Source organism: Salmo salar, chromosome ssa04 (genome assembly GCF_905237065.1).
Source record: "Salmo salar chromosome ssa04, Ssal_v3.1, whole genome shotgun sequence".
NCBI lineage: Eukaryota > Metazoa > Chordata > Actinopteri > Salmoniformes > Salmonidae > Salmo > Salmo salar.
In genome coordinates this window covers 43,751,921-43,779,753 of record NC_059445.1, presented here as the reverse complement: position 1 = coordinate 43,779,753, position 27,833 = coordinate 43,751,921, and the positions used below count along the sequence as shown (strand labels likewise).

Genomic DNA, 27,833 nt, shown 5'->3' with positions numbered 1-27,833 from the left:
ATGGTGTCATGTTATCACAAAATGTTAAACTCTAGTTAGTACAATGTCCTTTTTTCCGTTCTGGTGATTCTAGAATGAACTATCGCGTGACTTGTTTGGGAGGTAGCGCTTTTTCCTAAAAAGTCATGCGCATTGAACACACGTGTCCCCCTCAGTCTCATTGCACACCGAAGATGGCGGACGTTGAAAGTAAGTGGCCTGCAGCCCGTCTTTGCACAGCCTAATAGTACTATTTATCTAGCTAGCTACAAGTGCTATGCAGTGTGAGGTGTTTGAACTATATGTAGCTAGTTACGAGGTTTATTTACTTGGAAATCGTTTCATGTTTTTAGCAGCACTGCTGCAACCTCAACATGGAGGCATGATCAAATAGGCGGCCACGTTCGCAATAGCCTTTGCTGACCTAGTGTAAACAGTGTGACTATCCAACTAGCTAGGTCTATGGCATATTTATTTACCTGCGTATGCTCCCAGGTGGTTTTGCAATCTTGCCGATTTTTTTTCAGAAAAATGGCCAGCTAACTTTAGTTAGCTTAGCAAGTCGTCATAAGTAACTAACCGTAGTAAGCTGCAAGTAGATGAATATAAACTACTTTCAGTTAACTAGCTGGTTAATTTTGCATATCCGAGTTATGTGGCTGTACAAATTGCTGTGACCGCTGGCATAGTACCTCGTTTGGTAAAATTGGCCGTAAAGGCCGATTTTTTTTTTTACCATGTGCAGGCCATGTCGGCCACGTGGGTGCGCCTTACCAAATCCAGTGTGGGCTTCCAAAGATGGATGACTTGGAACTACCGATAATTCTTACTCGTTATATAAAGATTTCTTTGTGGTCTAAAATAGCTCACAATATTGGTATGCGTATGGAGACGACATCTGTTATAAACCACCACCTCTGAAAACGGGGGATCCCCCTGTAGATAAATGTCATGCCAATGGAACGAAAATTGTAGTGGATAGTAACGTGTGTATCCCTTTGTTTTTGCTTTCAAGTGAACTCTGCCAAAAAACAGAAGAAGAAGAAGGAAAAGACAGTTGCTGATGATGAAGTTGGGGTAAGTCCGTATTATAATTGTTATGATCCAGTTGGCTGAAAGCTTCTCACTGTTAGAGATTCAAATGGTATGAAAATGGTAGTGTACATTTTCCTAAATGTATATTTTTTTTACAGGATATTCAGGAGAGTGGTGATTTCCTCATCAAACCAGAGTCCAAAGTTGCCAGTCTGGACACATCTCAGTGGCCATTGCTGTTGAAAGTGAGTTTGGCTTTTCTTTGCGCTTGTCATCTATCTGTAGAAGCAGGATGCTGTAACTGAAGTGATGAACTTGTTTATCCATTCGCTGAGTGCTGCTGGGCCCTAGCATTGCAGCCTCCTGTGTCTGTTCTTGACTCAGGGGGTTCAGCGGCCTGACTCTATGCTTTTGTCCCCAGTGTTCTACTGGGGTAACTGTTGGGGGCAGGTGTGCTGGTGCATGTGTCAAGGGCCCGGCCACAACTAAGACGAGCATAAACTCCTGATCACATGCACGTCCCTTTGCGGTTACATTTAGTTATTTGTAGCTATAACTAGTTTGTTTAATTCTAAGTCATTGTTTTGCAGAATTTTGACAAACTCAACATCAGGACAGCTCACTACACACCCTTGCCAAATGGCTCGAACCCTTTGAAGAGGAACATTCAGGATTATGTCCGGTAACCCTCGGTCCTTAATAATTTCCTTCTGTGTCAAAATTTTTTATGAGGCCACATGATGAATGTAAATAGATTGCACTAGCACTATGTGCAAAGATGACTTCTTATCTATCACCCTTGTCTGATGGCTCTACGTGGATGCATTTGAAAGTATTGATGTCTTGTCTGTGATTTCATTTTGCTCCTCTTCTCTAACGCCATGTCGATCCATGTGATGTGCAGGACAGGCTTCATCAACTTGGACAAGCCTGCAAATCCCTCCTCTCATGAGGTGGTGGCCTGGATCCGACGTATCCTGCGAGTGGAGAAGACTGGCCACAGTGGCACCCTGGACCCCAAGGTGACAGGCTGCCTCATTGTGTGTGTGGACCGAGCCACACGACTGGTCAAGTCCCAGCAGAGTGCAGGTGAGTCACCTTGTAAACTCAACCCCTTCCTGCTCTGACTGTTTACCTCCTGCTGGTTATGTAAACACATTAAGATTGGCCACTCCTTACTACTCTTCTGCCGTCTGTTTCAGGCAAAGAGTATGTGGGAATTGTTCGGCTGCACAATGCTATTGAGAATGAGCACACACTTGCTAGGGTAAGTTAACTTGCTAAGATAAGACAAACTAACATGGCGTAGCATTATAATTTAACTGTAAAATTGTACTTTTTCATATGAAGGTTTTTGACGTGGATGTGAGATGATGAATGTGTTTATCCATTCTCTGAGTGCTTGCTAGGGTCCTGCTGTCTCTGTGGTGCTCATGTCTGTTTTAGCCATGAGTGTCTGCTGTGCCCGTCTCCACTCTGCCACCTCGGTGTTCTACTGGGGCAGCTTGTTGTGGAGACGGAGGCAGGACTGGAGGGCCCTGCCATAACAAAGACGAGTTGACACACCTGATCACACATTAGAAAGGAAATGGGTGATATACCTGTGTTGTGGGCGGTCATGGTTAATCCAACACTTCTTTTTTTATTTTTTATTTAGGGAATTGAAACCCTCACAGGTGCTTTGTTCCAGCGACCACCTCTCATCGCAGCCGTTAAGCGCCAGTTGAGAGTTAGGACCGTTTATGAAAGCAAACTCATCGAGTACGACCCAGAGAGGAGATTGGGTAAGGAATCGAATGCATTATTTTCTCATACTCGGGGGGGGGGAATGCAGTACTTTAATACATTAAATTACAATTCAATATCATTAAAGTAGAAGCTGTTAGCATAGAGATAATAACCTAACCGTGCTTGTTACAGGTATTTTCTGGGTGAGCTGCGAGGCTGGGACCTACATCAGGACTCTGTGTGTCCACCTGGGGCTCCTCCTGGGTGTTGGTGGTCAGATGCAGGAGCTGAGGAGAGTTCGCTCTGGTGTTCTGGGAGAGAGGGTGAGTCTCACATCTTTCTCAATCCTTTGGCTGCGTTTTGTCAGTGGTTAAATTGAAGTCCAAAGTGTTGAGTTCGGCTCTGGGCCTCTCCCCAGTCCCGGTAATTATTCATTGGCACAGAAATGGCATAGTGGCTCTGAGTAGGAAGTAGACATGCCCAGCCACTTGATTCCACTCTAGCCAACATGTTATGGAAATGATATTTAGGCCTGTGTCATGTATTTTAGAAACATTCAATGTTGGAACTTGTTCTCTGCAGGACAACCTGGTGACCATGCACGATGTGCTGGATGCTCAGTGGCAGTATGACCACAACAAGGACGAGACGTACCTGCGCAGAGTCATCTACCCGCTAGAGAAGCTTCTGGTGTCGCACAAACGTTTGGTCATGAAAGACAGTGCAGTGAGTTATTGATTTCGGCCTTTTAATTGATAGTCTGGGTGTCATTTTCAAACTGACCTTGTTTAGAGGACTGAACATGTCTTTAAATAAACTGTGTGGTTTATTTTCTCCCCAGGTCAATGCGATCTGCTATGGAGCGAAGATAATGTTGCCTGGTGTCCTACGATATGAGGATGGCATCGAGATGAACCAAGATATTGTGGTGATAACGACCAAAGGAGAGGCCATTTGTATAGGTGAGCAATAGAAATATGCTGTTCTGCAAAGCAATCGGAAGGTTTTCCCAAAAGGCCACATGATGATCTCATAGGCGGCATTAGCGCTTTGTGCAAAGATGACCTATTATCTATCACCCTTGACTGATGGCTTTGAAAAACCACATATTCTCCATATACATGTTTTATGTTCGCGTCTCACGTCTCCCCCTTTGATTTTTCAGCTACTGCCCTCATGACTACTGCAGTGATCTCCACGTGTGACCACGGTGTCGTGGCCAAGATCAAGAGGGTCATCATGGAACGCGACACCTACCCCCGCAAGTGGGGCTTGGGGCCCAAGGTAACGCCTCTTGTGCAAGCTATTGGAAGTCTTCCCGTTTTACAACTTTACGCTTTTAGTGCACATTGTTGTTCTTCTTCGTACTAGTAAGATTCTGATTTGTAATGAACAGGCCAGCCAGAAGAAGATGATGATCCAGAAGGGTCTGCTGGACAAACGCGGCAAAGCCAACGACAGCACTCCATCAGACTGGAAGGATGGCTACGTAGATTACAGGTGTGAAGCCAGTCTAATAGGAGCTTGATGGAGCAGTGTGACGTTGAAACCTACATGCATGTTGTGATTCTAGCCAGCAGACAGTTATCCCTTTCTGGTCTTCCCCATGGTCTCTGAGGGAGTCAGTCTGCAACATCAACTCTCATAGCTCAGCAGACGTCTGGTCATCCATTCTGCATGTCTGGCAGCTGAGCTGTGTGAACATGCATAGCTATTATTTCCCACCCATGTGGGTGAACTTGTGAGGAACTTGATGACTAGTTTGTGGATGTAGGTGCATTTGTAAATTAAATAAGGAATGCGTCTGATACAGAGTGACATGTTGCCTTCTCATTTTCAGTGCGTCCAAGCCCAAGGCTGAAGAAACCGGCAATGGGGACGCAAAGGTATGCTAACATAAGTTTCTACTCGGGTATTGATAGATCTTTTTTTTATGGCCACAGGAGGCTGCTGAGGGGAGAATGGCTCATAATAATGTCTGGAACGGAGCAATGGAATGGCATCAAACACATGGAAACCATGTGTTTGATACCTTCCACTAATTCCGCTCCAGTCATTACCACGACCCCGTTCTCGCCAATTAAGGTGCCACCAACCTCCTGTGGTATTGGCACATGCCAAATAAGCAGTTTATTCCACAAAAATTAAGCTCATGAGATGGACCAAATGACAATTTCTCAATCTTTCAGAGGAAGAGGGAAGACAGCGATAGTGATGCTGCGGCAGCCTCTGCACCTTCCACTCCATCGGCAGACGACCCCAAGAAGAAGAAGGAGAAGAAAAAGAAAGGGAAAAAGCAAAAACTAGAGGAGCCAGCAGCAGAGGAGGAGCCAGCAGCAGAGGAGGAGCCAGCAGCAGAGGAGGAGCCAGCAGCAGAGGAGGAGCCAGCAGCAGAGGAGGAGCCAGCAGCAGAGACAGAAGGAGAGGTGGGTTTCTGCTGCTGGCCAGACTGGACAGCTGTATAACCTTGTGGCTATAGATCAATTCTGGTCGTAGCAAGGGACATACTGACCTCGTGTTTTTCGGCAGTAGTTTCTCAGTAACTATATTGGTAATGTACAGTGAGTTAATGTGCCATGCCTGCTAGTGCACAACCAGTGCAGACAGTTATCCCTTTCCAACCTGCCTGTGGCTTCAGAGGGAGTCAGTCTGCTACATTATTGGGGGTGTGAGTCTTTCGAGCATGTGAACATCCGATCATGTTGGTTCCTTACATCTTCCACATCTACTTTGTTAGCAAGTCGCTACAGCCAACATGCACTTAAACTGCAGAGAGCATTTTCACTTAGAACTTTGAATTGCTTTAAACATTTACCCAAAGAATAACAAATCTCCTTATGCGCAGGTGGGCGAGAGTGCCAAGAAGAAAAAGAAGAAGAAGAAGAAGAAGGAAGTGGATGCAGAAGCGGAGTGAAGAGCTTATGGACAATGAAAGGACCATAGAACATGAGGGTCAGAATGAGTGCCTGCAGATATTTATCCTACAGATGCAACAGGTGCTGAAGAGGCAGCAGGCTGGGCAAGAACCGAGTATAATGTTTTTTGTTTTGTTAATCTGTCCAGAATGGCCACACATGGATAATCATAAGGGACTAGTCTTATGATCGTACGGTTGTGACATCTCAACTAGAGCCCTGCACAGGTATGAATTTTAAGCTAGAGCCATTCAGGCCCTACCCATGCCTGCGACATACCTGGGACTTTCAGGCCTTTACCCTACCCAGGCCTGATTGCTGCTTCCAAATGTAAAACCTGGCCCTACCTGAAATCAGAAGTAACTTCCTCTGTTAATAAATCCGTTAGCTACTTCTATCTGTCACTCAGTCCCTGGGCACAGGCAGCTGTCTCTACCTGCACTCTGAATGTCCACAACAGCAGCTCCACGAAGGCTTCTCTGCTCAATGACCGAGACATGTTAAGTACTTCTGTCACTCTAAACTCCAACTCGAGGAACATTTATTTTCTGTGAAATAAATCTCTTCGGTCTTTATTTGCGGTTGAAGTACTGACACCGTGTTATGACTTTAGTCTGATATGACTAATGCGCAGCAGAGCACGAGCAAGTGGCCCAGCTTAAATGTTAGTGATCAATTTAGTGATAACCGTACCCTAGTTAATTTATGGGGGGGAAACACAGGCCCTAACCTGACGTATAATGTCGTGGTAGCAGAGCCCTAATTTCAACCATCCCTGTATGACCTTGTTTTTGTACTCAAATTTAGTTTTTACACGTTTTAACTACTGTCCCTATGTGGACATTAGTTTTCTCTGGGCGTACCCTCAACAGTGTGAAATGCCATTGGCGTTTTTTCTTTTATATTGTACTGTAAATACAAATGAGCTGTTATCATAAATTGTCATTTGAAATGAAATGGTTTTTGTTATGCTGCCTTTGTCCTTTCTACCCAGTTTCTAGGATCTGAGGCCATTTTCTGCAGTATAATGACTTCAAGGGGGAGAGGTAGAATAATTAATTGAATTTCGTATTCAGAAGTACTTTTCACACCAACTGCCGTTGAAACACGACCAGTAAGTAATATGGTGTAGGAGGGAAATTGAATTCAGTTTGAAAGTGCCTTACATGCGGTATACCTTTCTGAGCTGAGACCATATAATGAGGAACCTTGACAATTTCATGTAGAACACACGTTCTCCCTGTATTTTAATACATGACCATATTGACAATATAGTTATGTAAAATTTCATGACACCCTGTTTACAATTCAACCCGAGATAAGGATACTGATGATGAAACCCTGTCAGGTAAAGCGGTGTTACGTTCACAGTAGTGGTCCTCTATGCATTAACATGCTAATAATCAGCTGCAGTCGTATGGCACCCATCATTCAGCACCTGAAAAGCCAGAAGCACTAAGATCTTACAAACATGTAAAATATCCCTTTGTGGTGAGTTTCATTCTACGTTATGAAATAAAATGGTATCTTCTGTATTGCTTTTTTTTTTTTATGCACTTGTGCAAAACTTAATGACCGTAACCATAGCGATTAGCTGCTACCCAAACCTTGTGGCGTATCAGTAATGCGTGGTCAGGTCTTGTGATATTAAAACAGTTTTGTTAGACTGTTCTTCAGGGGTACACAGGTCAGTAGACCCAGGAAACCGGAACCCATTGTGGGGTGGAAGTGGCTTGCTCTATGGCTGCCTCCACTCCTTTCACACTCTCATCAACGTCGTTGTTAACCAGCAGCACGTCAAAGAAGTGTCTGTAGGTGGAGTGGATGGCATCTGACTCCTTCTGGATCGACTGGACAGCGTCTGACTACAAGACAAGAGACAGAGATGTGTCAGACTCCTGAGAGTTTCAGGACTTCATTACTTATTAGAAAGGTTGATATGGTATAAATGGTTGGAGAGGTGCATTTTGAAAGGTCCTTGACAAATAGCAAAACTTCCTGGATGTAACGAATGAGCAGTAGTGTACCTGGGTAGCTGAGTTGGTAGGTGCAATGAAAACCACTAGAGGCGCAAAGTCTGCCGTCCGCAAGAGTTTCAATGTCTTGATAACAAGAAAAAATAAGCACCATGTTATTCATCTGACACATTAATTGCAATGTTAACCAACAGTTTTTTTGTTTTTAAATACACTATACATACAAAAGTGTGTGGACACCCCTTCAAATTAGTGGATTCAAGTATTTCAGCCACACCTTTTGCTGACAGGTGTATAAAATCGAGCACACAGCCATGCACTCTCCATAGACAAACATTGGCAGTAGAATGGCCTTACTGAACAGCTCAGTGACTTTCAACATGGCACCGTCAGATAGGATGCCAACAAGTCAGTTTATCACATTTCTGTCCTGCTAGAGCTGCCCCGGTCAACTGTAAGTGCTGTTATTGTGAAGTGGAAATGTCTAGGAGTAACAACAGCTCAGCCGTGAAGTGGTAGGCCACACAAGCTCACAGAACGGGACCACCGAGTGTTGAAGCGCGTAAAAGTCGTCTGTTCTCGGTAGCAACACTCAATACCGAGTTCCACATTTCCTCTGGAAGCAATGTCAGCACAATAACTATTCATCGGGAGCTTCATGAAATGGGTTTCTATGGCCGATCAGCCGCACACAAGCCTAAGATCACCATGCGCAATGCCAAGCGTCGGCTGGAGTGGTGTAAAACTCGCTGCAATTGGACTCTGGAGCAGTGGAAACGTGTTCTCTGGAGTGATGAATCACACTTCACCATCTGGCAGTCCGACGGACTAATCTGGGTTTGGCTGATGCCAGGAGAAAGCTACCTGCCCCAATGCATAGTGTCAACTGTAAAGTTTGGTGAAGGAGGAATAATGGTCTGGGGCTGTTTTTCGTGGTTCGGGCTAGGCCCCTTAGTTCCAGTGAAGGGAAATCTTAACGCTACAGCATACAATGACATTCTAGACGATTCTGTGCTTCCAACTTTGTGGCAACAGTTTGGGGAAGGCCCTTTCCTGTTTGACCATGACAATGCCCCCAAACACAAAGCGAGGTCCATACAGAAATGGTTTGTTGAGATCGGTGTGGAAGAACTTGACTGGCCTTCACAGAGCCCTGACCTCAACCCCATCGAACACCTTTGGGATGAATTGGAATGCTGACTGCGAGCCAGGCCTAATCGCCCAACATCAGTGCCCGACATCTCAAATGCTTTTGTGGCTGAATGGAAGCAAGTCCCCACAGCAATGTTCCAACATCTAGTGGAAAGCCTTCCCAGAAGAGTGGAGGCTGTTATAGCAGCAAAGGGGGACCAACTCCATATTAATGCCCATGATTTTGGAATGAAATATTCAATGAGTAGGTGTCCACATACTTTTGGTCATGTGTAGTGTATATTAAGTTTTATGCCTACCTGTGGCTCCACATCCAGCAGGGCAATTTTTCCTTGCTCATGGATCTTCTGGATAGTCTCCATTTTGGTTCCAAACATGAACCCCTGGAAGCTGCCGTACTCCAGCAGCTCATTCCCAGTGATGCACTTGGTCATGGTGTCGTTGGAGATGAAGTAGTACTCCTGCCCGTTCTCCTCGTCCTTACGTGGGGGTCTGGTGGTGTCTGTTGTTTGGATCGAGCCCCAGTTAATGCAGGTTGGTGGATTTGGCAAAACCAGACAGAAGATCATTAGAAGTAAAGGTCATACTCACGTGGTGCTGGGTAGGCAAACTTCTCTGGGTATTTGGTCAGCAACGAGCTTTTGATATGGCTCCTTCCTACACCTGGTGCACCTGCAAAGAGAGATTACAGAAGGCCAAGGGAGGTTAATATACTCACTTTTATTGTGATTTCAATTCGTTTTATGGCAGGCAGGTCTTGATTATGACGATCACATAGGGAGCTTACCAATAAGCACCAAGGTTTTTCTGCTGAAGGCAGGGAGCCGGACAACCTCTTCATAAGAAATCACGTCCAACTGGTCAAAGACTAACAAAAGGGAGAAAATAATACATGGGTGGTTTAGGGATCTAAAACAATACATTATACATGTAGTTAGTATAGGTAGTTCTCCAGACTGTATTGGATATAAACAAATAAGTCTTACTAGAGCTGTGCTTGGCCAGATACTTGTCTTTGCACTTCTTCTTCTTTCCAAAGGGGCTGCAGGATTGGGTGCCCTCTGTGGCCTTACTTTTACTTGCCACCCGCCTGGAGCAGAGGAGAGACTTGGGGTTACTCACACACTGAAAACCTACTCTCACCTACAATCCATACAACGTTTTTAACTGTAACACATTACCGCTATATTTTTTGAGCAAAGTTATCTTTCTTTTTTGGTTTAGAGCAAAGTGTGTTTTTCAGCGTCTGATGTTTTTGTTCGGATTAAGATCATGCCAGCTGATCCTAGGGATTCCAGTACTTTGGATCCCAGGACTTTAGAGCAACTTTGAGGCAAAAGCTTTTTTATGAGTAATCAGAAGTGGATCGACTACTCTACTTTGCGGATCATACCATTCTTGAAGTTCTGGGGAGGGGATGATTCCAGCAAAGTCGGCGGTAGAGATGTCCACCTTGCCTTGCCACCAGTTCGGATCATGCTTGTTGATGATCTGAATGATGTCGCCCGTTTTGAACTTCAGCCCTGCTTCTTTGCATGGGATGAGGTCATCCTTGGCAGGGTCGTAGTCAAACTGAGCCCTCATGTACGTCTGTTGAGTAACACAGAACAGCTGCACACACAGAGATGGCTGACAGGACATGATCTCCTTTCTGGGAATTGGGCAAAACATTTTGGAATATGTGTATTGCGGTTAATATCGTCTTTTATAGCACTGCAGTTTCCAGCATATGGTAGAATCGTATATTACTCTAAAATAAAGAGATAGTGCTGTGGCTTCGATGAAACTTACCTGTTTCAACAGCATCCTAGATGTTAGAGTTAGCTAGTAATCTATCAGTTAATGGTTCACAAACGCTTCCCATGGTATTATGCTCTCTGACGCAACACACAGAGGTCATAGTACCATCCACAGGAGGGATTTGGGCTCCAAAATCGTTTTCTATATAATTACCATATAGTTTAGGATAGGCTTAGTAGCCTATCCTAATTATATAGAAAACGATTTGCTGGATTAGTATCTATCAATGGGCAAAAAGCTTTACATTAGACTGCCATCACTGACCACACTACTCGAGCAGTTATCATAATGCCTGGACATGCTTCTTTTATTCTGGAATTGACAAACACGACTTTGGTTGAAGGGTTTGTCATTATGTTGTATAAAACTGTTTTTCAATTAGTTCACATTTAAAATGAATCTCATATCTCGAAATGTTTCATAATTTTAGGTTGTAAGGCAGAACAATCATTATCCACTGCCATAAGTTGGGGGAGATGTGATGGCATAATGTGACCAGCAGATGGCAGAGTGAATGTCAAGTTGAACACTACCAACGTGTTTCAGTTCAGTTCGCCAGTCTAACATGACTGATGATCTGAATATCGGGCCACTAGTGGAATCTAATGATTGTATAGTCACCTGTGTCTTTCATTGGCTTAAGGGGAGGATTCGCCTGACAAAGAACAAACTCTATTTAATAAAGAAGATTTGGGAGAAGATATCATTGGAGGTACAGAAGGTACCTTATCAAAGATGTGGTCACGTTTCAAGCATGGTATCATAGAAAAAGAACATTAACACTGTGGAACCCAGTTTGTCTTATTACAATGGTGGTAGTGAATAATAATTCACCAATTTGCTGATAAGGTCAAAAGATAATAGGAACAGTATTTAGATTACGTTATAGCACGTGAGTAGAGTAGGTTATGAGTCAATGGCACCAATAGGTGACTGAGGCCCTCTGTAATGACTGTCAAACTCTTGCAAACTAAAGGATGTACTATATATATATAAAATATACAGTTGAAGTCGGACATTTACATACACCTTAGCCAAATACATTTAAACTCAGTTTTTCACAATTCCTGGCATTTAATCCTAGTAAAAATTCCCTGTCAGTTAGGATCACCACTTTATTTTAAGAATGTGAAATGTCAGAATAATAGTAGAGAGAATGATTTATTTCAGCTTTTATTTCTTTCATCACATTCCCAGTGGGTTAGAAGTTTACATACACTCAATTAGTATTTGGTAGCATTGCCTTTAAATTGTTTAACTTGGGTCAAACCTTTTGGGTAGCCTTCCACAAGCTTCCCACAATAAGTTGGGTGAATTTTGGCGCATTCCTCCTGACAGAGCTGGTGGAACTGAGTCAGGCCTCCTTGCTCGCACACGCTTTTTCAGTTCTGCTCACAAATTTTCTATGGGATTGAGGTCAGGGCTTTGTGATGGCCACTCCAATACCTTGACTTTCTTGTCCTTGAGCCATTTTGCCACAACTTTGGAAGTATGCTTGGGGTCATTGTCCATTTGGAAGACCCATTTGTTACCAAGCTTTAACTTCCTGACTGATGTCCTGAGATGTTGCTTCAATCTATCCACATCATTTTCCTTCCTCATGATGCCATCTATTTTGTGAAGTGCACCAGTCCCTCCTGCACCAAAGCACCCCCACAACATGATGCTGCCACCCCCGTGCTTCACGGTTGGGATGATGTTCTTCGGCTTGCAAGCCTCCCCATTTTTCCTCCAAACACAACGATGGTCATTATGGCCAAACAGTTCTATTTTTGTTTCATCAGACCAGAGGACATTTCTCTAAAAAGTACGATCTTTGTCCCCATGTGCAGTTGCAAACTGGCTTTTTTATGGCGGTTTTGGAGCAGTGGCTTCTTCCTTGCTGAGCGGCCTTTCAGGTTATGTCCATATAGGACTCGTTTTACTATGGATATAGATACTTTTGTACCTGTTTCCTCCAGAATCTTCACAAGGTCCTTTGCTGTTGTTCTGGGATTAATTTGCACTTTTTGCACCAATGTACGTTCATCTCTAGGAGACAGAACGCGTCTCCTTCCTGAGCGGTATGACGGCTGCGTGGTCCCATGGTGTTTATACTTGCGTACTATTGTTTGTACAGATGAACGTAGTACCTTCAGGCATTTGGAAATTGCTCCCAAGGATGAACCAGACTTGTGGAGGTCTACGATTTTATTTCTGAGGTCTTGGCTGATGTCCTTTGATTTTACCATGATGTCAAGCAAAGAGGCATTGAGTTTGAAGGTAGGCCTTGAAATACATCCACAGACACACATCCAATTGACTCAAATGATGTCAATTAGCCTATCAGAAGTTTCTAAAGCCATGACATCATTTTCTGGAATTTTCCAAGCTGTTTAAAGGCACAGTCAACTTAGTGTATGTAAACTTCTGACCCATTGGAATTGTGATACAGTGAATTATAAGTGAAATAATCTGTCTGTAAACAATTGTTGGAAAAATTACTTGTGTCATGCACAAAGTAGATGTCCTAACCGACTTGCCAAAACTATAGTTTGTTAACAAGAAATTTGTGGTGTTTGAAAAATGAGTTTTAATGACTCCAACCTAAGTGTATGTAAACTTCCGACTTCAACTGTACCTGCAGTAATTCTCTGATGAAATCATTTGGGATATCATGGCAGAACAAGTCTAACAATGAGCATAACACTGCTTGAATAGTAACCATTTCTTTGATTATGCATGCAACTGAAATTTGACTTAAGGGTGCAAAAAAATTATAATAATTCAGTCCAGATAGTGATTATAGCCAAGTCCATTCAGAAAGGGGAAGTGTGCACATTCATTGGGTCATTTATTGGTTTACCTCACACACAAGAGAGCACCTTGGCTGGTTGGGGATGATTTTCATTGTGACTACTCCGTTGGTATCTTTCTGTAATGGAGGATGGCAACCATTTTACTTACACTCCACACTATCAAAACTAGGATTGTGAGTTTGCAACATGTCACCCATTCTCTCAGGGGCAGAATGCGCTTCAGCATATTTTTCTTTGTTAAAATAGAGACAGTAGGGACTCGCCAGAATCTTTTGTAGCTGGTCAACAGATTGGTTGGCCACACTCGTTCCATTGATCTCTGCTATTTCATCCCCTTCATGAAGGGAACCTGGAGAAGGACAGGAAATAATCAGCATCAGCACAGAATAACCAGTATGGCCAGAGAGAGTTATCAGGCAAATAACCAATCTCTATTTTCCATACAAGTATGGGGATAATGTTGCTGTTCTAATACAAATTCATTCCAATCACTTCAGTATGTTCGTCGATGTGGTTGAGTTCTGTACCTTGTCTATGTATCATTCCCCCATGTAATATTCTGGCCACAGTGCACTTCTGTTTTCCATTAAATTTCAGAGTCACCCCCTAAAGGCAAAAAAAACATGAAAACAGCACACATCAACCTGTCCTCAAAATGACAGAGTGAGTCAGAGAGATAGAGGAGAGACGGGGAAGCGAAAGGGGAGAGAAAGACAGAAAGGGAGTAAGCGAGACATAAAAAGAGAGGAATTGGCATCTGAATGATTTACCATGGGCTCTGAGGGATTTTTTTCAAACGCCACCTCACGCATCCTAGTTGGCTCAGTTCCGTTCATGTGACCAGCGCTGCCGTTAGTGTATACTTCTGCTCCTTTTGTCTCATAGGCTGGCATAACCCCCTATGGGAAAACATATCAAGACTCAACATCAACAGGCACAGGCAATAGGATACTGGGGTGAAAAACTCACTGTGAACACAACCTCAGTGTGCTCCTATACGACATGCAATTTTGGATTATCATCTTGACAAAATGTCATAATCCGTCCAAAACATCCACGTTTGCAGGGTTACTAGGTGTCAATGGTTGGCCCTATTTGTTTTAGAAATTGTGGAACAATGCAATCATGGAAAAGCCTTTTGACAATCTCATGCAAAGCACCCAAACAACTTGAAAGCATTGCAGCAATACAGCTACAATTAGTTACATTTTTGTTTACTAGGAATACATAAATACATTGTAAATACAACGAGTTTAGCATTCTGATCATCTGATGTCAGATTATTTGAACATTGGCATTTCTAGTGGCATTATTAAAAGCCTTTTTCGGCTGTGTCCCAAGAGCCATGTTTAATTCGCAGTTTCAGCATCTGTTCAGGGTTGAAAATTAACTCCACATTTTCACCAGCTCATTAGGCAGGGACAACCCATATCCGCTGCTCTGGTTCACCTGCTAAAAGATTGCCATGGCTACGCCTGAGTGAGATCGTGTTTCGAAGAAAAGTATTGATATGAACAAACAAATCCCTCGTAAAGATTATGACATCCATTACAGCGACACATAGCAACCCTGGCCACTTGACCACTGTCTGGCTGCGAGAACACTGAGCTGTGTGTAATGTAACTCAAAGGAATGTGGCCTTTGCTGATGATCCCTCACCTCCACTCCACCCGTTCCATTTCAGCAATGTGCAAACCAGGTTTGATTGAATACAAGTACAAATGCCAAATGCTTAAGTACACCAAAGTGCTCTATGTGAATGACCTTTCTATGACCTTGAAATACCGCAGCAGCTAATTCAAAACAGGGATCCAAAAGTAGACCGTGAAATTATTTAAAGCAGATTGTGGAGCCTTTCCTTTCCTTAACTCCACACATGGAGAGGATAATGGAAGACCGGTCCAGGTGGGACCTCCCGTGGGATTTGGCCTGCTCTGTTGTGTGGATGTCCCTCCATTACACACAGTGCGGCACAAGCTTTTATCACACTACCTAATTCACTTTTCCTGCTCTCACCCCCAGCCCCATGGGCATTATCACATTGCTAGCCCTGCCAGGGATGAGTAAAACCACTCAGGTCGACAGCCATCAGACTAATCTAGCCCCTGACTGTTCTGTACATGGACCCCTGGGTGACAAAGGTTACTTACCACCTGTAAGGTGCAGTAATGGAATGAAGCCTCCTACACTCCCTGATGGAACATGCTGCCAGCCCCAGCGGTGCCAGCTCTGTGGCTTGAGAGACGTTATCTAACGTAGATACGTTTAAGTATCTTTTAACAGATAACGGCAAGTGTCCCTTCAATGTTAACAATCTTAAGCTCTATGGGGGACATGGAACGTAATAATACTAGTTCAGAGAATGGTGCCTTTGTTAACCACGTAAACAACTTCTCTTTTTAGATTAGCTAATCATTTGTTCAATGTGCTTGACCACATCACACTGACACAAGTTAATTCGCAATGACTCTGATAGCTTTGTCTTTCCACAATTATCCGCTCACCCAAAAAGAATTAGGCCTATAAGAAGGGGGTAATCTGTCATAGTTCTGTATACGAATAGGAATCAATACGCCAGTAGTCTTGTCTAGTGTAGTCAGATCCACTGACTAAAGAACGGATGATGGCAGTGATGTCTTTGAGGGAAAACAACAAGGCCATAAAAAATGACTAACAACTCCAATGGCATCATATTTTCCCAAAGCAATTTTCCTTTATCTTATCGGTTTTAGCCTCTCCTTGTCCCTTGTAACCGAGTGGGTTATCACTAGAGTGTGTGTTTTATGTGCAACAATGGCATATTATATTATTGAAAAATCATGTGGAGGTTTTAGGACAAGGTCTATTATGTCTATTTCTATGCTCACCAACCCCTAAAAAAAACTCCTAAAGTTGTCTGCCTCGGAGGAACCACGAGGACAGATGGATTTTGAACAAAGGGAAAGCAAACTGTCAAACTTGTTACCGCTGTTACTTATAGCCTGAACCTTCACCCAACCACTTTGACTGGGTCTAAAAATGCATTGTAGTCAGGCCATTAGCCAAAGAACAACCAGTTTGAGTTTTGTCTGTTTTCCCCATTTAAGGAGGAGCTGTGTACACTCTGTACACTATCTCACTATGGACACGCCCAGGCTCAACCAAACTGGTCGTGGGGAGCCTTGAGAAAAATGCTGAGGTAGGGAATATTAACCCTGATCCTGACCATACCTTCCCTGACAGAATGACAAAAGAATACTGTCAAAGCTTGACAGAGGCCCATTTTTCTTTCAACACAAACCCCAGTAGGCTGTGGATTCTTTCCGACATTTGAATAGACTTGAACGTTAAAACAGCAATGAAAACAGAAATGACAGATGTTAAGATTCTGTGCCCTGTTTGGTGCAGCTGCAGTAGCCTCTGTCTACGGGGGGATACATTCCCGGAAACGCAGCAAGGTCACACACACACACACACACACACACACTAGGCTTCAACACCATGTGGACTAGTCTGCAGTGTTCCAGTAAAAGCCTAGAGGGGTCTTGTGGTCAATGTGAGTAAACAAGTTGTTTACTCTGCAACATAATACTGATATTACAGGAGACCAGTACCAGGAGTGTAGAAATAGTGTCTGTCATAACACATCAACACATCATTGTAGTGGAACACTCTTCAGACTGGATCCAAGGTAAACACTGATGAAATGACATCCCCATAGGGCCATAGTGTGCAGTATGCTGCATGTTTACCGAGACGGACCTGTCCTGGCCTGTTTTGAAAGAAACTGGTAAGGGACATATCACAATAGTTTCATCATCATACAGGCAAAAAGGTTGAAGTTAGTTAATCATATTGTTCAGCACACAGGACTAAGTCATAAAAAGACTGGCTCACCCAGTCTTCAATAAATCCCTACAAAGTGCTGACCCTGGTTGGAATGAGAAGGAAGTCACATGTCCAAAGGAAACTGCCAGACTTTGGTCTAAAGGGTAACTGGTGTCATCTGGATAATGAATATCTTTAATAGCAGAAAACAGCCGAGGTCAGCTGAAGAACACACAGCACATGCACATGCAAGCTTACTACAAAGTTAGAAAACGTTCCATTTTTGTTTTAATGATGACTCGGGCATACTTGGTTCCCACTATTACAAGCCGACCTTGATGAACTGTCTGCCTACTGGGCCATGATTTCAAGGTCAGCTTTGTATAATTGATGAGCACTAGTTTTCCTGAAGCTTTTTTTGGAACTTCTCCAAAAGGGGGAACCAAGGGTTTTTAACAAGATCCCTTTTCTATAGTTACAGCCAAGAATGAAAAAGGTGTGGGTCTAAAGTTTGGCTGTCAAACATACAACCCGCAGGTGGTTTGAGTTTTAAAAAAGTATATATATGTTATATATAACTCAGTATACTTTAAAATGTCTATCTTGCTGATTTTCAGTGCGGCCCTCCGGACCTCGTTGAAGACCGAATGCGGCCCCCAGGGTAAAATGAGTTTGACACCCCTGGTCTAAAGTGAGACAGAAAAGGTAGAGCTGACAGCCTTTTAATACCCAATACAGTTTGAAAGTTAGTTTACCAAGTGAGTTAACAACAGTCCAGTTAGAGCTAATTGGCCCAGGGTCGTCCGGGTTAGGGGGAGGGTTTGGTAGGCCGTCATTGTAAAATAAGAATTTCTTCTTAACTGACTTGCCTAGTTAAATAAAGGTTAAGTAAATACAATTCCAAAAGAGTCCTGTTACTATGTCATGTGAAATACAAAACTCCTTATGCTGTTAAGAGTCAAATTAGGCAAGCACCCACTGTAGATATTATCAGTTTGACAGTAAACAAAGAGGGTAATCCTCTTCAACAGGTAACACAGTTTAACTATAGCATTATTCAAAGTTTACAGCCGCTCATGGTATAATCCCTCCCAATGTCGTTTTAGCAGAGTAAGCATTCTCAATAATCTTCTGTATCTCATAATGCTGAACTAGTCAACAGGACTCAGAAATACCGAATTATACCCTATGTAAAAAAACAACTTCAGGCTCCAAAGTGCCAGGGTGGATTCAACTGTGGAGGTCCTCCCAGTCTCCCAGAAGAAAAACATTATGTTCTTCTGTGGCTTCCTAGTTCCACTGCACTGAGCAGTGTCAGATTACGAGGTGGGCTGGGGGAGGGTCTCAAAGTCAAAGAAAAACAATCTGGTCTTGAAGCCTTCGGGTCTTTTGTACATGTGATTTCCTAGTTGTCATTGGTTTTGACCCCTGACCTGAATGTGTGAACACCAGGCCTCTGGGAGTTGTAGTCATCCACCAGTGATGGAAGCTTGGTTATTGATGACTATTTATGACTCCCTGATAAAATAAATGTTAAATAAATAAATACAATTGAAGTGCGGAGGGGAGTAGTGTCAAAAACAACAGAGACTAAGGGCTCAGTTGGTAGAGCATGGTGTTTGCAACGCCAGCATGGTGTGTGCAACACCAGGGTTGTGGGTTTGATTCCCACGGGGGGCCAGTACAAAAAAAAAAATGTACGAAATAAAATGTATGCATTCACTACTGTAAGTCGCTCTGGATAAGAGCGTCTGCTAAATGACTAAAATGTATAAATGTAAGGGCCATGTTTTGAATCAACATTACAACACAGCTATAGGGCTACATGTTGTGTGCTCTTTCATTCATCTGTGGTTCCCATCACCTAATCCAGTGATGATAACATTCATCTGTTATGTTGAAATGTAGGATATTTTTGTATTCATTTAGATAAGAAATGAACAGGAGGAATTACACCGGGTGCTGTGAATATGCAACTTGAAGGACAAAGTGTTCCAGTGAAACAGCAACAACACAAAATTGCTAGACAAATAGTTCAAGGTACAAACTGGATCTAATGTCTCTATAATCAAACCCTCCCAAACATACCAGGGCTAGGTTAGGGTAGATTCCTAACCAATAGACTAAGAACTATTAATCCACAAGACCTTGCAGGGCCACAGCGATAAGGCTGCGTTTACACAGGCAGCACAATTCGGATCTTTTGCCACTAATTGGTCTTTTGACCAATCAGATCAGCTCTTTGGCCAATAATTGGGCAAAGGATCAGAATTGGGCTGCCTGTGTAAACGCAAACCAAGGCAGTACATATCTGTGAGCCCCTCCCTATATCTTAACATAAATGCTACAATAAATGGCATTCAAAATATAGAAGAAAATATCAGACAAGCGTCTGCCTACACTCACATATTGCTGTAGGCATTTTGTTTAGTCAAGTTCATGTTGGATGAGTCCCTTCTTCACAATAAGTGTTGCTAAAACATACAGTATGTATTTATATTGTAATTACAACTACAGGTACAGTGTAAAGTAGTGTCGTTGGTACTCATTGTTACAAGGTACTTATTATGTAGAATACACAGTTAACAAATGTAATGCATAATCATTTTGTAATTACACAACCCGCAAGCAGGTACCATCATTTCAAGTAAGCTTGATATAAAAAGCTGAGCAACGTTATTCATGAGGACATGTTTTTTGGTTCAATGAGAGGATGAGAGCACGGAACATAACGCAAGCACATCCGCAATGTTCTAGTGTCTGTCTGTCCCTGTTTTAACTGCACCGATGAGACAAGGGTTTAGGATGGGAGACACCGTGCATTAGGCAGACATTGCTGTGTGTCTATTTATAGAAAGCTGCAGTTCTTTAGCCTGGAAGATTAGGCTAGTGTCCAGTGAAACATGACTCAGCTGATGTAGTCTGCACACTCCAGGCAGCTAGCACATACAGGAAGCCTGATTCAGACACAAGCAACACACACACACAAAGAATGAGACACCAGCACTCATCTCTACAATATTCTTAAGATAAGATATTCGTTTGCCTCCTCAAAGCAGATGTGATCCTGACTTGGCGACAGTCCAGATCTCACAATAGATGATGATTTCACATTTCAGTTTCTCCCTGAGGTACTGCTGCACCAGGTTATTACACCCGTTGCTGATGTCAGGGAAAAGTCTCCATGCAAGGCTTCCCCTCTCCGTGTTAAAGTTGCTACTTCAAAGTCCTTGTTGGAAGTGTCATGGCTTCTTTCGAACTTGATTGCCTGGCTTACTGTATCACTCATTAGCTCCTTCTTCCCTGATCAAGCAGAGTATTTTAACCCGTCCTTCCACTTCAATAGAGGGGTGACACCACAGAGATCCTACTCAATTACTAGAGGCATGTGCTATAACAGAAATTGTGTCATAGAAAATAGTGTCACCCCAAAATATTGTTGTATAATTAGAAATAAAGTTCATACGGGCTTTATACAAATTATCTGTATAAATAGCCTCTAAAATATATATGCAAACAGACCATAAACGTCAAAATGTTTGTTTTCTTGGAATGCTGTGAATGTTACAATGTCAGTACTTGATGTATTTACAAGTTGTCTAAATCCTATCATCAACCGATTTCAGCCATGTAGGGCTGCGATTGACTCCATTTTTTTAAAATGGAATGTTTGCATTTTGGCAGTTAATTTGAATCATTCCTCTAAAACCGTTTGGCTATAGCTAGCTAACAAACATTCAGAGCAGATTATCTTCAAATTCATTGTTTTGCACAATATCTTATCACAGCAAAAGCAAATCATGGTTGTCTAACTCCCTGACCAAAATGGCTGACCTTTTAGACCATCATAAGAAGGTTCATGTCCATTCTAGTATTCTAATTCATAATTCTATGGGTGACCCATTCATCAAGTAAATCCCCTCAAACTCCAGGCAGTAAAGGCCCTGCTGTGCACTTTAGCCTTAATCCCCTGAAACTGGCGAGGCCTATTGTACAATCATCACATACCAAAAAATCCCCCCTTGAGACAGACAAAGGACAATCTCCTGCTTGCATCTAATAGGTACACCTGGCTCGGCATTTTTCCCAAGCAAGCAAACAAAGACAAGGACATGGGAATGTCATCCTGATCTAGGGGACCAATGGGACTGAGAGGATTAACGGTCTACTATAGCTATGCCTCATCAAGACGTTGATAGCATTAAGCCCTCCTCACCTGTGGGGTCAAAGGTCCATGGTGAAATGTGTGGTTGGAATGGGAGCATACTACTACTGTAAGACCCTTACTTGACATACGGAAGTCTTTCACAAATAATTAAGAAGACAGACGAAAATCCATATTAAAACATCCAGAGCAGCTGCCTGCATCCCTTGATGTTATTGACGCTCAGGGACGTTTCTAGCATTTTGGGGACCCTAAGAAAGATTTGGTTGGGGGCGGAGGAGAGAAAATTTAGCAGTTTTTAAATACATTTCATGAGATTCTATTCATTTTCCCATGGGGTTGAGAGAAACATTTTGCCGTTTTAAAGGAAATGTCCTGCAATTCTACACATTTTTCCATGACTCATGCCATGTTCATATGATATCTGAGTGAGAAAAACCAATGGGGGCCCCCTGGAGGTCAAAGCCCTTAGGCACACAAGGTGCCTGGTCAGTAATTTGGCCATAATTACTACAAGGTTAAGATAGCTAGCTAGACTAACTTACCTAGCAATCTATAAAATGTTAGCTGACATGGGCTGATTGAGTGACTGTCGGTGACTGACATAACAAGAGGAAAACATACACATTTGGTGCTTTTCCATTGAGATTTACCCCCAGACCAGTGGAAGGCCAATGTTTTAAGTTAACGTGTGTTAAGCTCTAGACTTGTTGCGTTTCCATCAGTAGTGTGACACTTGAAGTGGAACTGACAGCATGTTATCAACATGGAATCTTATTCAAATCTGTTCCTCTACACCCCCAGGAAGAATATGACACCTTTTTTGTTAATTTTCAGACATTCGAGCACTTAGATATGGCCATTTTCACATTTTCATAAATTCATAGAATGTTTGGGAAGGACATAAAGTAAGATATTTGTGGAAATTCTATAGCAATAAAATGTGGGAAAGCGGCCGTGCATTTAATAGGCACTGCAGTAAATAAAACCTAATAAAAACATCTGTCTTGTCCAGCACCGGAGTCTATGCAGACTGTTGCACCATAGCCAATCAGAGCTACAGCAGGACTATACGGCCTGGTATCATTCACTTTGAACTGGACTGTGTGTTTACAGGCAGTAGCAACAATGCGACTTTAGATCATTAGAACGCATTAAAATGCAAATATGTACAGTAAATACCATGGGAGTCCTCTTAAATTTGGGGACTTCACAGTCCTAGTGATCAAACAACCATGAAAAGGTAGGCTCTCTCTCCCTAAGTTGCCTATGCACATCAACAACAACAAGATCAACAAGTAATGCTAGCCAGAGCAAGATGAGCAAAAATCTAATGAGGGAACATTAGATAAAGTCTCTCAAACTTTTTCAGCTGGTTGACCATCAAAATTGCACTGATAAACGATGGGGAATTGTAGCCTGCTCGTCCTTCTGCAGCTTGTAGTGATGGGCATTCTGGCTCTTTTCAGTGAGCCGACTCGTTCGGCTCAGCTCACCAAAAAGAGCCGGCTCTTTTGGCTCCCAAACGGCTCTTTAAAAAAATGTGTTTTGTATTTTTTCAAGTCAAACAGTTTGCGATAGTTTGACTATGATTGGTGTTAAAACAATTATAATTAAATTATTAAATGAAATCATACTCTACCTTAACCACAATGTATTTAAAAATGCATTGGTTTGTTATGAAAAAGAATGCTATTAAACATTTGCATTTAAAGTATAACTTTTTAATGTATATAAACAAAGTGCATATAAATGTAACAATTCAAAACAAATACAATCTGAACAGCATTATAGAATATTGCACCATATCAAAGAAAAATAAATAACAATTAGCAAAACTGCAGCATCCCACTTAAAACATTAAACTGGTCCCTCTTTTCTCTCTCTTCTTTATTGCCATGTTATAACCAGCAGCACACAGCAATGCTGACCATATTTTGCTTTTATGAGAGATTTGCATTCAGAAATACAAGCTGCCTCACTTTCGAGGGGCTGATGCAGTTTCTTCTCTCAGTAATAATTTGTCCTGTTTTCGAGAAGACCCTCTCAGAGGGAACGGATGTGGCCACTATGCAGAGTCTCCCTGTTATGACTTTAGTAAGCCGTGGGAAGACAGACGCCTTGTTCTTCCACCAGCTCAGAGGATCTGCAGATCTTTGGAGGTGGGGCTCCTCCAAATAGGATCGGACCTCCATTATGGCATCTGCTGAGGGATTCCTTCGTGCTGCATCCCCAGTTGCTCTCTCATCAAACAGCATCCAAACAGCAGACTTTTGTGGCACTACTGCTGGTGCTTCTGCTCCATCTGATCCCTCTTCTTCCTGTTGCCCTGGTGCCTGAGCCAGCTGAATGCTGGGGCTGTCCCTCCCTGCTGCTGAGGTTATTCTTTGATGAGCCTCATCAATCGCTCTGGCATCACTGAAGGCTAACTTCTTAAACCTAGGGTCAAGTGCAGTGGTTTCTGATAGCGCGTGATTATATTCCATTCTGTGGAACTTTCTGTCCATTGATGAACATAGGGTGTCCATCAACTCTGTCACATGTCCTTTGGTTACATTTGCTTCTCTCTGGCGGCTAGCTGTGATTCGCTGCATCCTTTGACTCAAGAAACCGCTTCAACATATAAAATGTTGAATTCTACCTTGTAGTGCAGTCTTGTTTAGGTCTCAGCTCAGGCATCCCCATCTGGCATTGTGTAGACTTTAGTTTTTCAGCACCTACTGTGCTCCTGTGGAAGTATTCCACAGCTGCTTTCACTTTGTCCACAGTGGGCTTCATCACCTTCAGAGCATCTCTTACAATCAGGTTGATTTTGTGGGCAAGACATGGATGATGGGTCCATTTTAAAATGTTCATGGCTTTGGTTATGTTAGCTGCATTGTCGCTTACACAACAGACCACTTTTCCATCTACTTGCTATTCTCTGGCCACTCTCAACAGTTCCTCTGCCAAGTTCTCTGAGGTGTGTCTGTCGCTGAACTCAAAGCAGTCCAGAAGACAGCTAGACATCAAAAAATCTTCAATGAAGTGACATGTAACCGACATGTAAGAAGTGGCTACCCTTGATGTCTAGCAGTCAGTGGTAAGACAAACTGCAGTGCTTTTTGGACTCTTTCCCGCACTGACGCCTGTGTGCTCTCATACAGTTGTGGAATTAGTGATTTTGAAAGGGTTTTCCTGCTTGGAATTGTGTACATTGGATTTAGACTATTGCTATAATTTCTAAAACCTCTGTCCTCCACGATTGAAAATGGCTGTAAATCGGTGGCAATCATTTTAGCCAATGCAATATCAATTTGGCCTTGTTTTTCTACAGACATAGACTTTGGCATAAACTGGTCCATAGAAGACTGCATTGCTGTGGGTCGCGGAGTAGGCCTACTTGACTGAGTGGATGCATCTCCACGTGTGGAGGTGCTGGCTCCACCACTATCACTAGCAGGCCCGCTAGTTTCTCGAAGCTCCGCTACAGCTAGCTTCACAGTTGGGTGCAAAGTTTGCATATGCCAGTGTAGGTTGTGCGTAGAACCGGCTTTATATGAGATTTTGTTTTGGTAAATTCTACACCGTGCTCTAACATTGTCTACATTATTAAAATGCATCCAAATGCTACTGTGCTTCCGACTCAATTTCCAGATATTGTTTTCACAGCTGTCCTTCCTCTATTTTCCTCGGTGGCTAAGTGTGTGACTGTGAGTGAGTTGGCTCGGCCCTTCCTCACACATCTTTGGTTCATTGGTTGACACTGCGTGTCTGATTGACAGGAACAACAGGTGAGGCTGTTAGTCTGATCAGACAGTCAGAACGAATGTGTGTGAGCTTGAGCATTTATACCTATATTATATTATTTGATTTATTTTTTCGTTCTTTGAATTAGTTCATTCTATTCATTTAAATCTTTTGATTATTCATATCTTAATTTTTTAATATTTTTATAAATAGATTCGGCTCTTCTGATATGCGAGCCGGCTCCCAACGTTCCCCTACAAGAGCCGGCTCTTAGAGCCGACTCGTTCGCGAACAACCCATCACTAGCAGCTTGCCTGCGAATGCATGCTGGTCCCAACCCACATTTTGACAACTCAATGGGAACTTGCCTGCCTGCCCACACATGCCAAATACATTTGATTGACAAATAAGAGATATGCTAACTGTGGATAACAGTTCTTCAAGTTCAGCATAGCTAGCTGGCAAAGAGATTCACATTTCTTGCTAGCTAACAAAATTACACTTGCATCTCTAGCTGTAGCCACTGAAAAAAACAATATGTTAGCTAGTTACACATAGACTACTTGTTTTAACAAAAAAAAACGTGCAACTGCGACCCAAACTTCCCATTGTTTTATTAAAATATGGCCTTTATAATGTCCAAGTTTTTTCTTTGTATTATCTTTTACCAGATCTATTGTGTTATATTCTCCTACATTCCTTTCACATTTCCACAAACTTCAAAGTGTTTCCTTTCAAATGGTACCTTTCTTCAGGGCCTGAGCTACAGGCAGTTAGATTTGGGTATGTCATTTTAGGCGAGAATTTAAAAAAAGGGGCAGATCCTACATACTTATTACTATTTTGTTGGAAGGAAAACTATTTCACTCTTACTGTAATTAATTATAGGTCATATTTCAAAGAAATCTGGAAATACTGGACAGTTACTTTAAAGTTGACAGTTATCCATTGTTATGTAAATGAGCCACGGCATTGCCTTGGCTCCAAGTTAGAGCAGGTCCGCCAGAGCCCTGGCCAAGTGAGACACGGGTGCCGGCCCGCATAGATGGAAACAGAAAAGTATTTTGGGTAAAACACTGGGGTAAATCCTCAATGGAAATGTGCCAGTTGTGTATTCTACTATCCTAACTAATAGTAAGTTGAGACTTCCTGGAGCCCGCTAGTGTCTGTTATGTCACGTTATGTCACTTATGCCTAGAAACGACATAGTTGAAGCTTATAACTGGAGCATAACACATTGTTGAATCCCGATGCTGTACATGATCACCATATGGACATGTCTAAACAAAAGTCATGAGGTAAAAGTAGTGTTAAAAACTACAGTAGGCATAGTAGGCCTATGCTGGCCATTAGTACCAATGTCAGTCACCTCTTCTGAAAAATACATTAATCCGTTATGTAGACATTACATGTTGGCCTACTTCCCCCTATTGCTGAGAAATGGCCTGATTCTGCTAAGCTGTGTTTAAACTAATCAAATCAAATTTTGTTGGTCACATACACATATTTAGCAGGTATCCCAATTCTGATATTTTTTTCCACTCCTTGGTATTTTGACCATTCACAGCACATCTTTTCGCATCTGGTCTTTCTGAGAGCGGATCTGGTTCGTCAAAAGACCCATTAGTGAAAGAAATATCAGAATTGGGCTGCCTGTCTAAACGCAGCCCTTGTGCCTGGTGTGTGGTTTCTGTTCCTTGTGAGAGAAATTGCAGAACTGAATCTTGCTTATTACCTGTCTGGAACAAACTAAGATAGGATTTGACAAGCACTGAACTCACCGCATGCAGTAACGTCTTGGAGTGACCTAGACTGAAGCTCTGAACATGATAGCCTATATGACATAATAGGCTGTGTGGTCATCATGTTAAACTATTTACAAATAGGAAAACCCTATATTTAATCAAGTATATATGAATAATATATATATCTATATACTAATAATAATATGTTTAATAATGTAGGCTATATATGAAAAACACAAAAAGCACATGAACACCAAGATGATCGTCTTAAACCGGATTTTACCAGCGCTGACCAGCGCATTAATATCCCCTGCGTCTTGAACTCCTGCAATGAAGTTAACTGACACATCTGTATAGCTTTTACGACATCACCAAGGAATGTGCCTACCGGACAGACATATAGGCCTACTGCGTATCTGATTAAGACATATTTTCTATCATTTTAATGTTATGGCAATCGTATGAATGTATTGTAAACCGCTTACCTTTTCTGGCTTTGGTTTGTTTTGAAGCAGCTGCTCCAGGTACAGGTCGGAGAGGGCTGTTCGAGCACTGTTGACCCGCTCAAGTATGACAGCGGGTTCGTTTTTATTGGATTTTAATGTCATCTTTACTGGTTAGCAAAAAAAACAAAAGTGAACGTAATGCGCCCTTGTTCAAGGTCCTATTGTAGCAGAGAAGGGGAAATGAGTGACAAGGAACCTTGGCGGTCTGATATATTGGTGTTCTGGGTTCAAGTCCGAGGTTGTGATCAATTCGGAGGTAGACTATAGTAGGCTAGGCTGCGAGGACACAGCTGACAAAGCAAGTAAACATCCGATTGCTAAAGGGGGCAGGCCCACTGCAGCTTCCTCAGTGGTAGAGCTGTTACGTGTTGCTGGCACAGTCAGGGGGTCATACCAAAAGTGGGGAACGCGCGCCGGAGAACTATTCGTCGCGAGGCTTGAATAAAGGTGGTATTACTGCACAACTGGTTTTCAGCTGACTGCAATATGAAAAACATG

The 27,833-nt window shown here is 42.5% G+C and overlaps 2 protein-coding genes and 4 non-coding genes across 8 annotated transcripts; 5 read left to right on the top strand and 1 right to left on the bottom strand.

Annotated features, from left to right (window-relative positions):
- Positions 1-91: 91 nt before the first annotated feature.
- Positions 92-7,192, top strand: dkc1 (dyskeratosis congenita 1, dyskerin). Of its 3 annotated transcripts, none has more exons than XM_045716207.1 (16): positions 92-189; positions 995-1,056; positions 1,173-1,259; positions 1,605-1,696; positions 1,919-2,103; positions 2,217-2,281; positions 2,672-2,798; positions 2,935-3,065; positions 3,325-3,468; positions 3,584-3,704; positions 3,908-4,026; positions 4,139-4,242; positions 4,583-4,628; positions 4,932-5,102; positions 5,139-5,168; positions 5,588-7,192. In XM_045716207.1, exons 1-16 carry the CDS (start codon positions 126-128, stop codon positions 5,654-5,656), a joined length of 1,617 nt encoding a protein of 538 aa, XP_045572163.1. In that variant the 5' UTR covers positions 92-125; the 3' UTR covers positions 5,657-7,192.
- Positions 1,316-1,526, top strand: LOC123742598 (small nucleolar RNA SNORD17). Its single transcript, XR_006769751.1, has one exon. It is a non-coding gene; the product is annotated as a small nucleolar RNA SNORD17 (small nucleolar RNA).
- Positions 1,747-1,826, top strand: LOC123742645 (small nucleolar RNA SNORD83). Its single transcript, XR_006769795.1, has one exon. It is a non-coding gene; the product is annotated as a small nucleolar RNA SNORD83 (small nucleolar RNA).
- LOC123742599 (small nucleolar RNA SNORD17) lies at positions 2,380-2,588 on the top strand. Its single transcript, XR_006769752.1, has one exon. It is a non-coding gene; the product is annotated as a small nucleolar RNA SNORD17 (small nucleolar RNA).
- On the top strand, positions 3,759-3,836 carry LOC123742643 (small nucleolar RNA SNORD83). Its single transcript, XR_006769793.1, has one exon. It is a non-coding gene; the product is annotated as a small nucleolar RNA SNORD83 (small nucleolar RNA).
- mpp1 (membrane protein, palmitoylated 1) lies at positions 6,871-27,558 on the bottom strand. Its single transcript, NM_001139627.1, has 12 exons — positions 27,315-27,558; positions 14,154-14,282; positions 13,911-13,989; positions 13,647-13,732; positions 13,431-13,499; positions 10,179-10,375; positions 9,772-9,875; positions 9,573-9,653; positions 9,377-9,457; positions 9,085-9,287; positions 7,685-7,759; positions 6,871-7,522 (listed from the first exon to the last, which is right to left on the bottom strand). Exons 1-12 carry the CDS (start codon positions 27,435-27,437, stop codon positions 7,346-7,348), a joined length of 1,404 nt encoding a protein of 467 aa, NP_001133099.1. The 5' UTR covers positions 27,438-27,558; the 3' UTR covers positions 6,871-7,345.
- Positions 27,559-27,833: the final 275 nt, after the last annotated feature.

Excerpts from the sequence above, each read along its gene's own strand:
- dkc1 (XM_045716206.1), top strand. The coding sequence starts at position 126 with ATGCGCATTGAACACACGTGTCCCCCTCAGTCTCATTGCACACCGAAG. Across the intron at positions 3,066-3,324 it reads CTGGTGTTCTGGGAGAGAGG|GACAACCTGGTGACCATGCA; the intron begins GTGAGTCTCACA and ends TGTTCTCTGCAG. Across the intron at positions 3,469-3,583 it reads TGGTCATGAAAGACAGTGCA|GTCAATGCGATCTGCTATGG; the intron begins GTGAGTTATTGA and ends TTTTCTCCCCAG.
- mpp1 (NM_001139627.1), bottom strand. The coding sequence starts at position 27,437 with ATGACATTAAAATCCAATAAAAACGAACCCGCTGTCATACTTGAGCGG. Across the intron at positions 13,990-14,153 it reads AAAATCCCTCAGAGCCCATG|GGGGTGACTCTGAAATTTAA; the intron begins GTAAATCATTCA and ends TTTTGCCTTTAG. Across the intron at positions 7,523-7,684 it reads CTACCAACTCAGCTACCCAG|TCAGACGCTGTCCAGTCGAT; the intron begins GTACACTACTGC and ends CTTGTCTTGTAG.